Source organism: Panicum virgatum, chromosome 9N (genome assembly GCF_016808335.1).
Source record: "Panicum virgatum strain AP13 chromosome 9N, P.virgatum_v5, whole genome shotgun sequence".
NCBI lineage: Eukaryota > Viridiplantae > Streptophyta > Magnoliopsida > Poales > Poaceae > Panicum > Panicum virgatum.
Window position 1 is genome coordinate 29,462,540 of NC_053153.1, and position 9,898 is coordinate 29,472,437.

Below are 9,898 nucleotides of genomic sequence, written 5' to 3' on the forward strand. Positions count from 1 at the left end.
CACGGCAAAATCAAGATTTGTCGTTTGCCCAACTAAAAAACACACGGCAAAACTTGAGCACACAGCAATTGTGCCAAGTATGCAGTGTGCTAACCTCTGGCACATGGCAAACAGTGCATCCAAGCACGGCAGTTGGCAAACCGTTAAGTTTGTCGTGTGCCAGAGGAGCACACGGCAAATAAAACCATATGTCGTGTGCTTTATCCGAGGCAGACTGCAAAATTTTTCAAAAAAAAATTGATTCATCACTCCTAACTTTTTCTGCTATATACATACTATACATAGATCCCGTAGTGGGTCCACCACCTCGCAAGCTAGCTCACTCATCGATTCTCAAGGCGAACCCATGGCCCCGTGCACCACGACCTAACACATTGTTCTTTAATGATCATACAAGACTTTTATATAAACTTTTGGGTCAATGAGAATAAGAAATCGTGTTAAAATATCCTAATACATTAGTATATACTATATAGTACTTGACAAAACAACTCCTCTAACAATATGTAAAGTATTATTAATGCTTGACATACAGCCTGTTTTGGGGGACATATTACTTTGCCACGAAAAAGCTAGCGTATACAGATATATAGGAATCAATAATAATAAAAATACGGCAAGATTCAGACAAATTTCCCTCATTCATTCCAAACGGGCCCTGGGTGTGGATTGATCGAATTGATGTGCATGCAAGCAAAAATTCAGTAATTGTTAGACACATTTATATTTTTGTTATCGTCAGGTACGGATCCGCCTGCAGAGAGAGCAGCGTAGCATGCAGTAACAATACGTACAGAGATCACCTGTGCAGCATGCTACTGTGACTCGTCAGCAGGTGCGTGCATTACTGTTTGCTCAGTTGTGGCAGCAGTCACTACTGTGCATCCTAACCTTGCAAAAAAGTCGACGAGAGTATCGAGCAAGGTAATTGCTGCCGTCCATCCCATGCATACGGAGTAGTGATCCCAAGGGCTATATTTCTAGCATCTAGCAAAAAAAAAAATACTGGGATGTGACACGAATCCCATTTTTCGTTAAGAGGAATCCAATCGGCTTACCCGATGAGAAATACCCTCAAATTTTGGTCCATGCCTAAGAGGACCAAGGCTCGCGGCGAGCACGGTGAGGGACGCTTGAGATGAGAATCGAACACAGGACATATTGGACGCAACCCTAACCGAGCCGGGCCAGCCAACTCGGCCGCTCAACCTTTTGCCTATATTCCTAGCGAAGGATTCCATTATGTCACCTTTATCAATATTGTCAGAGTAAAATAAGATATTTGCTCCTTGTCAAGCGATTGAACTTTTTTTTCTTATCCGTCAATCGACATGGTTCCTTGGATATGTGTTCTGGATGGTCGATATCACATTGCTGTAATCGGGTCCTCTATTGTATGATTTTGTGCCCTTTTACATGTTAGTTAGCAGGTGAGCAACGCCAAGACCCATCGTTCTCTGTTCTCGTCCCTCCATATCCTCCTTATCCATTCGTACTTTTTTTTTAATCTTTTACTACGATAGAATAGAATAGAATATAGAGAGGGCAAGAAGCTCGAGGGGTTGCGCGATGGCCCCATCTATCTTGTGATTTCATAATCTTTTATATATCGTTGCTCGTGCCTTGTGTGTTATTTCTTGCATTTATTTTGCTATTTTTGTTTGTACCCAAGAGAAAAACATGTTTTATTTGGTTTTTTTTCAAGTGAGTTATGTTTGTATTCTAGTCACCCAAAAAATCATGTGCAATATTTTATTTGTTTTGTTTTGCTATTTTTGTTTGTACTCAAGTTGGCAAAAAAAGACCAACAAGTTTTTATTTATTATTTATTTCTAGTGATTTTTTTGTTCTAGTCAACCTAAAAAAAGTTTTGTATTTCATTTTGTTGTATATTTTTTCTATTATTTTTTCTTGTGAGTTTTGTTTGTGTTCTTGTCTGTCTAAACTGTTTGTCTTTCTTTTTATTTGTTATTTATTTCCCGACTTATTTTACTGAAGTTAGAAAAAATATAAAATGTTTTTTATCCGTTCTTTTTCTTTGCTTGTATTCTAGTAGTTCCAACAAATATATCTAGTTATTTTTATCTATTGTATTAACTTTTCTATTTTTTTTACCAAGTTGCCCCAAAAAAATATCTGTTCGTTATATTACTATATGCTCAATGTCACGTGACCCTATAATTGTGCCGGTAACACCCTTGTTGGACCGCCTCTCACGGAATGGTCCGGTAACAAGGGGATCAATTTAGACCTTGTGCAACACTCAAAAGCAGGACCGAAACAGAGAAAATATGTAGCCACACTCGCTGGATGTCAATGGTGGAAACCGGTGATTGAAAGATAAATAAAATATCAATCGATTAATGTGGAGACACTTCCACGTAAAATAAACCTTAAATAAATAAAACAACCAGCCATAAGAACGGCCTAAGTAGCAAGACAAGAAAGAAGGCGCACCTTCAAAGATTTTCATCCAACCACCGCGCGTAACGGACACAGGAAAGCTGGCATTTCCTTCCGTTCCTCCCCGTACCTTGGAAGCACGGCAAAGAGAGGAGCAGACGAGTAAAAAAAAGGGCAATTCACTAATATTTGAACATGCGCATTCTCTTGGCATCACGCTCCTCTCCAAGTCTCCATCAGTCCATCCCCACGTACGCCTAGCACACTCAACAGTCAACACTCTGATGACTCAGCTTAGCAATGGACAATAATGGGCGGCCGAATAATGGGGTGAGAGAGACTGAGAGAGAGAGTATGGAATGGGGGTCAGCAAGGTCTGCAACGCAATTCAAGGGCCTCTCGTTTAGCGCGCATGTGCTACCTAGCTAGTACTGTACTCGTTCCGCATAGGCCGTGAAGAAGTGAAAACGCACCAGCCCTCAAGAAGCTCAAGAATGTAGTTACCGTGCATACATCAATGCAATGTCCATGCACTGTTCGTACAAATGCCATTCTAGCCAGATCCTTCTTATTCAAACGCGCGCATTATTAGTTATTTCCTACATATGCAAGTTTTGGTTTTTTAGAATTTATATTTGTGTTAACATGTTTTGCAAAACCTAGAAAAACCAAAGATAAACGGTGGCTGCAGCATAAAAGCAGTGGTGGGGTAAAAGATGTGACCCAGGAGAGGACAAGAATTCAATCCCAATCCCCACTTCCCACTCAACAATCAATTCACTACTGCGGCCACCTACCTATTACTCCTCTTCCTCCTCCTCCTCGCAGTCGCATGGTATACAATCAATACACATGGACATGCGGCTGCTCATACATGGCCGCCACATGCATCTCCGCAGTTACTGCGCTGGCAACTTGGCATGCACAGTGCCCTCCCCCCGTCACCTAACTGCTGCTGCTTGCCATTACCCCCTTCCTTGGAGCTCCACTCCCTCCAAGCCTATAAATCCGCGCTCTCCCCGGTGCTCTCCCCATCGCTCGCCTTTGGATCATCGATCGGAGCAAGCAAGCTCGCTCTCCACTCATAGCAATAAAAGCCCGCAATGGGTCGGGAGGTGCTCGGTGGTGCGCCGACTAATAGTAATGCGCAGGCGTTGTGCCGCCGGGTCGTCGGCCACCTCCCGCTCCTCCTCGCCGGCGCGGCGCTCCTCGCCGCGGTCCCGCGGCTGCCGGCCCCGGCGAACAGGCTGCTGGCGAACGGCCTCCTGCGGGAGCTGGCCGCCCTGGGCGTGAGCGCGCCGGCGGTGGCGGTGGCCTGCTGGGCGGCGGCGGTGGCGGCGTGGGCGTACGCCGTGTCGCGCCCCCGGCCCGTGTACCTGGTGGAGCTGTCCGGGTACGTCGCCGGCGAGGCGCACGAGGCGTCCCGCGCCAAGACGGTGGCGCACTTCGGGCGGTGCGGGCGGTTCAGCGCGGAGAGCATGGCGTTCCAGAAGCGGATGCTGGAGCGGTCGGGGCTCGGGGAGCGGACCCACTTCCCGGCGTCGCTGATCCGCGTGCCCGTGGACATGTGCCTCCGCACGGCGCGGGAGGAGTCGCACGCCGTCATCTTCGGCGTGGTGGAGGACGTGCTCCGGCGGGCCGGCGTCGCCGCCGCCGACGTCGGCGTGCTCATCTTCAACTCCAGCCTGCTCAGCACCACGCCGTCCTTCACCTCGCTCATCGCCAACCGGTACGGCATGAGGCACGACGTCGTCAGCCACAACCTCAGCGGCATGGGATGCAGCGCCGGCATCATAGCCATCGACCTCGCGAAGCGGCTGCTCCAGGTACCCAACCAACGCCTCTCCTTCTTCTTGTGCCACCGTACCCGGCCGGGCCGTCTTAAATTCTTGTACCATGCATGCGTCCTTTCCATGCAGCCATGCACGCACGAAAACCGAGGCCATAACTCTCGATGAACTAGCCAATGAATAATGACCAGTTTGGACATATACTTACGGCCGATCTAGGGCCATATTTGGTTACATATCAAATCACAATTGCAAAAAAGATAAATATTCGCATGGAGTATTAAATGAAGTCTATTTGCAAAACCTTTTTAGGAATGAGTGTAAATTTTCGAGACGAATCTAATGAGTCAAGTTTCATCATGATTGGCTACAGTGATGCTACAGTGACCGCGCTCAATCATACTCTAATCATGCGGTCAAAGACCTCATTAGGTAGAGCAACTGCTACAGTACCACAGTTGTGGAGTCTAATTTTGTAATTAGACTTTATTTAATACTCTTAATTAGTGGTCAAAGCATTATTTCTCTCTCATCAAAACATTTTCACACTTCAACCAAACATGGCCTAGAGCATCTTATTGCTGTACACATAATAATAACTAATCCAGATTTGAGACCTAATCATGCATCAAATATATACTACTATAGTTCATCAGGAAGCTTATACTAGCTAATAGACCAACATTACTGCAGAGGGAGCTATGGAGTACTCGTACTTCCTTCTGCGTCGTGCTTTATTTACTGCATCTTCTGAAGAAATTTATATATTTTATATAAGTGCAATCCATTTAGAGTTATTCATAGCTATTTCTCTTACATGTGGTAAAGCCACATCATTATTTTATTTTCACCATTAGATCTGAATGAAACCTCATATTCTAGCCTTCCACAACCCACTAAGAGTTTTTACTTTTTTTACTTGCTTTTATTATTGTCATATGACGGAATTAGCAACAAAACGTATAAAAACAATGTATGTGCTAACACCCCTCATTAATTTTTATCACCCATTCCTAACATCCAATTATACTACAGTAAGGATCACGATGGCGGAGAATCCATAATCAATTAAAAATATCTACATTCGTCCAATTAAACATAGGTACCAAAACCATAAAACAAAATATATTCATTCCAATTATCAACATTTTACAAAACTATGTTGTCGGTACATTTGGACTGGGGTACGCTCTCTTGCTGCGTCAAGACTCGCGTAGTTATTCGTAACTACTCCCTCCTTCCCTGTTTATAAGGCATACACGTATATCAAGATTCAAATCTTGTCATCTTTGACCAATAATTTGACTATTAAATTTTTATTTTTATAATGCAAATTTCATATGATTAGATTCATTATCAAATATATTTTACAATGATTATAAGTTTATAATCAAAAGTGATATAATATATGATAAATAAATAGTCAAAGTGTTGTTTAGAAGACCGTGTCATGTTCCACCATGCCTTATAAACGGGGAAGGAGGGAGTACGCCCTAAGGAGCTGAACAGCCGTATCTCTGGGGTCCGACTCCACCTCACCGGACCAACGGTCCCGGACCCGCTTCCCGCTCTGGGACGGGTCTGGTGTCACCATGTGTCCCAAAGGTGATTGCCGTGTCTAGGCAAGAGTCTCGTAGTTATCTGTGACTATGCGCTGACAGCTTGAGCAGCCGGACTCCCGCGATCCGAAGCCCTTCTTACCCGGCCAGCAGCCCCAGACCCATTCCTTGTTAGGGAAGGGTCCGGTGACGCCGCGTGTCCCGGAGGAGGGAGCGCTCAGCCAAAACAGCCGGCGGCCCCGGACCTTCCACGGGATCCCGGACCCCCATATACTATCCGGACCCCTCAGCGGGGAGGGAACAGACACCCCGCTTGAGGGGGTCCGGAGCCGCCACGTGCTCGCAGGCGCAGGCACGCGCGCAGCCGCGAAGCTTCCCCGGGAAGACTAGCCCACCTACCGCATTCAATGCGGGAGATGTTAAGTGCGCTCTGCCACAGCAGAGCCCGAGGTGACTTTTGCCAAGCTGTACTGTTGATCGCGCGTTACCAAGGCACACAGTGCACCGCTGGCGCCACGCGCGTCAGTCTGCAACGACCAGTTAGACACGACAGCTCGGCGACGGAATATCATAACGCCTACGCGATAGACCCAACATTCTACGCCGCAACCTACACCGCCTTAACGGGCGCCTCGCCGATGGGACAGGTGAAGACCCTCCTCGGTCAGAGAGTCTACAGGGCGATGAGTCAGAGAGTCTACAGGGCGATGAAGCGTATCCAGAAAGTGATTCACAAGGCACTGTTAATGTTTTTTTATGGTAAACTATACATCCTTGTTGGGCCCACCTGTCGGGGTCCAACGCCTGTGTACGCATCCTCCTTGCGCTATAAAAGGGGGACGCCCGCTAGAGAAGGACTCAAGTCTCAAAAAGGGGCTTGGGGGCAGAGGATAGACTCATCCACGAACTCAAGAGCAATAGAACTCACAGTGGACGTAGGGTATTACGCTCCGGCGGCCCGAACCACTCTAAATCCTCGTGTGTTCTTGCTTCATGAGTAGATCTAAGGAATAGCTTGCACTTTCCCGAGTAACCACCCTCTGGGATTAGACGGGTGCACTACGCCACTCGGCTGTGGCCCTCCTTCTAGAGCCACGACATATGTTGCCCACACTTAATTTTTTAAAAAAAATCTCTTGCAAAAAATTCACTTATCCAAAGAGAGTCAATGCAAAGTCCAATCTTTTGCTTCACAAAATAATGCAGACATTTCCATTTCAACATTAAAGCGTCTTTATCATAACAATTATGGTTCCTTTTTTATCAGTTTTAGCAACTTGAACTTCTTATATATACATCAACTTCAGTATTTTAGCATTTCTTATACACAACCATGCTATATATCTCCAATACTAAAATTAGTCGCAGCTTCATAACTCTATCTTTTCAGCCCACTCAATTTCAATAATTTTGCTCTAAAATCCCGCAGTAACACGCGGGTATTCAACTAGTTACATATATACTGCATGCATATCTACATTGAGGCACTGCCGACGCGTAAAATAAAAATCCCATGTACAGTAGTTTGAGGTTGAGGACGCGAAATGCATGATCATCGTCGTACTCGTGTTTGTAAATACGTGACGTTTAGACAAATAAATTAGTTTAAAAAAGAAGCAATTACTAGTTTGCTCTAAATATATCCTCTGAGATTATTCCTGAGATGTCGTTGTCATGTCAATACACATGGGCTCCTCATAGGAGTACACTGTACGACACAGCGCGCAACAGCGTCTTGGCCGATACCACCGGACCTTTGCTTTCATTGTTCTGAACCCATTAATATGGTATCAGGCCAACTAATTACGTGAGATCGCAAGCTGAGCAGCAATTGCGTAGTCCCCTACTCCCCTTCATTCACTGTTCCCTCTCTTCGGCCAGAGAGCAGCCACCCCCTTGCATTGAACATATACTAGTTCTAATTGCTTCTTTTTTCCGTGTGTGTGTGTGTGTGTGTGTGTGTGTGTGTGTGTGTGTGTGTGTGTGTGTAGTTGGGTGTGTTCTTTTCCTCAATTTTCGTAGGTGTGCCCTCGTGATCAGTCCCTACTGTCGTTACAAACAACTGACATTTTTACCCCATCTCTAAACAATTTTGGCGCAAATTTTACAAATTCGGTCCTTCAATTTTTATCACGCACAGACTAGTATGTATACATTACAGAGATTATTCGCCACCTGTGTCTGGGATTAGTTATTATTAGTTAGTTATGCCGGTCGAAATTAAAACGAAGTGTTGGACCTGCTTCGTCCGGACTGAGCGAGAGCGAGTAACTGCATGCGGCTAGCCCGGAAACGGAGCCACGTGAAGCCCGGAAATGGGGCTGCCAGCCATTGCTCGGTCGGCCGCTGTTGACTGTAGAGCCAGCCGTGCCTGCTGCTAGCCTGCTACTGTATAGAGTACTGTACTGTAGCTAGCGAGCGTGTTCATCGCCCGTCCTCGTGCGTGGTCTTCGTTCGCAGCGACGACAGCAATAACTACCATTCTGACGCACGCAACGCAGCTACTAGCAGAGTAGCAGGCATGATCTGCTGCTGGCCAGCCCAGCCCCCACTCACGCTCAGAATTGAATTGCTTGATGCTGCAGGTGCACCCGGACACGTACGCGCTGGTGGTGAGCACGGAGAACATCACCCTGAACGCCTACATGGGCAACCACCGGCCGATGCTGGTGACCAACACGCTCTTCCGCGTCGGCGGCGCCGCCATCCTCCTCTCCAACCGCCGCGGCGACCGCGGCCGGGCCAAGTACCAGCTCATCCACACCGTCCGCACCCACCGCGGCGCGCACGACCAGAGCTTCACCTGCGTCACGCAGGAGGAGGACGCCGCCGGCTGCGTCGGCGTCTCCCTCTCCAAGGACCTCATGCTCGTCGCCGGCGAGGCCCTGCGCACCAACATCACCACGCTGGGGCCCCTCGTCCTCCCCATGTCCGAGCAGCTCCGCTTCCTCGCCACCGTCGTCCTCACCCGCGTCTTCCGCGCCAACGTCCGCGCCTACCTCCCCGACTTCCGCCTCGCCTTCGACCACTTCTGCATCCACGCCGGCGGCCGCGGCGTGCTGGACGAGCTCGAGCGCAGCCTCAAGCTCAGCGCCTGGCACATGGAGCCCTCCAGGATGACGCTCTGCCGCTTCGGCAACACCTCCAGCAGCTCGCTCTGGTACGAGCTCGCCTACAGCGAGGCCAAGGGCCGCATCCGGAAGGGCGACCGGGTCTGGCAGATCGCCTTCGGCTCAGGGTTCAAGTGCAACAGCGCCGTCTGGAAGGCGCTCCGGACGGTCCCCGGCGGCGAGGACGGCAACCCGTGGACGCCGGAGCTCGACGTGCTCCCCATCCACGTGCCCAAGGTCGCGCCCGTCGACGAGACCACCTACACGTTCCCGGACGGGGTCACCTACAAGGTGGAGGAGGTCCTCAAGGTCAATTCGTAACAAGCAGAGGTAACTACGTTGAAGAAGCAGGCCAGCAGCTGCCTAGCTAGCTAGCTAGCAGCGCCGTACGTGCGTACGTTATTTGCCAGGCTTGATGATAGATAATGGTGCATGCCGGGCCTTATTAGCTAGCTAGTAGGGCTTCATTTGCTTACTAGCTATTTTCCGTGATTTGTAATGTAAAGCTTATTAACTTGCGATGAAATTAATTCCAATCCACCTTCTTGTCCTATGGTTTTCATTTTATTAGATGATTGTGGGACACTGGGAGAACTACTCCTGTGAGTGGACTGGGCCAAATCCAAATCCAATTGGATTTTGGCTATTAGACTCAACATGATTTGGATCTAGTTGGATATGGACATTCATTTGCTACCCAGCAAATATATAATGCGGTTGCAATATATAGTACTATAATGGACTATCTTTATGAGTGGGATATGTCCAATAAAGCATTTGTTTTTACTCTGGATAATGCCACATCTAATGATAGAGCCGTCAAAAAGCTAAGTGAAACTCTTTGGACACATATGCCTTTGAAGGTGATGATCTTCATGTCAAGTGCACAGCTCACATATTGAACTTGGTTGTCCAAGATAGGATGGAAACCATATGGAGTGTCGTTGAGCTTGTTCGGGATGTCATTAAACATATAACATCATACAGCTCCCGGTTGCAAATTTTCAATACCATCCCACAACAATTCAAATTTAAT

At 47.6% G+C, this 9,898-nt stretch overlaps 1 protein-coding gene across 1 annotated transcript; it reads left to right on the forward strand.

The window, feature by feature from the left end:
- The first annotated feature begins 3,296 nt into the window (after positions 1-3,296).
- Positions 3,297-9,427, forward strand: LOC120691833 (probable 3-ketoacyl-CoA synthase 20). The gene is made up of 2 exons (XM_039975029.1): positions 3,297-4,229; positions 8,338-9,427. The coding sequence occupies exons 1-2, from the start codon at positions 3,507-3,509 to the stop codon at positions 9,181-9,183; spliced, it is 1,569 nt and encodes a 522-aa protein (XP_039830963.1). The 5' UTR covers positions 3,297-3,506; the 3' UTR covers positions 9,184-9,427.
- The last annotated feature ends 471 nt before the right edge of the window (positions 9,428-9,898 follow it).

Bases quoted from the DNA above. Each gene is read 5' to 3' on its own strand.
- LOC120691833 (XM_039975029.1), top strand. From the start codon at position 3,507: ATGGGTCGGGAGGTGCTCGGTGGTGCGCCGACTAATAGTAATGCGCAG. The intron at 4,230-8,337 runs GTACCCAACCAA...TTGATGCTGCAG, and splicing joins TCGCGAAGCGGCTGCTCCAG to GTGCACCCGGACACGTACGC.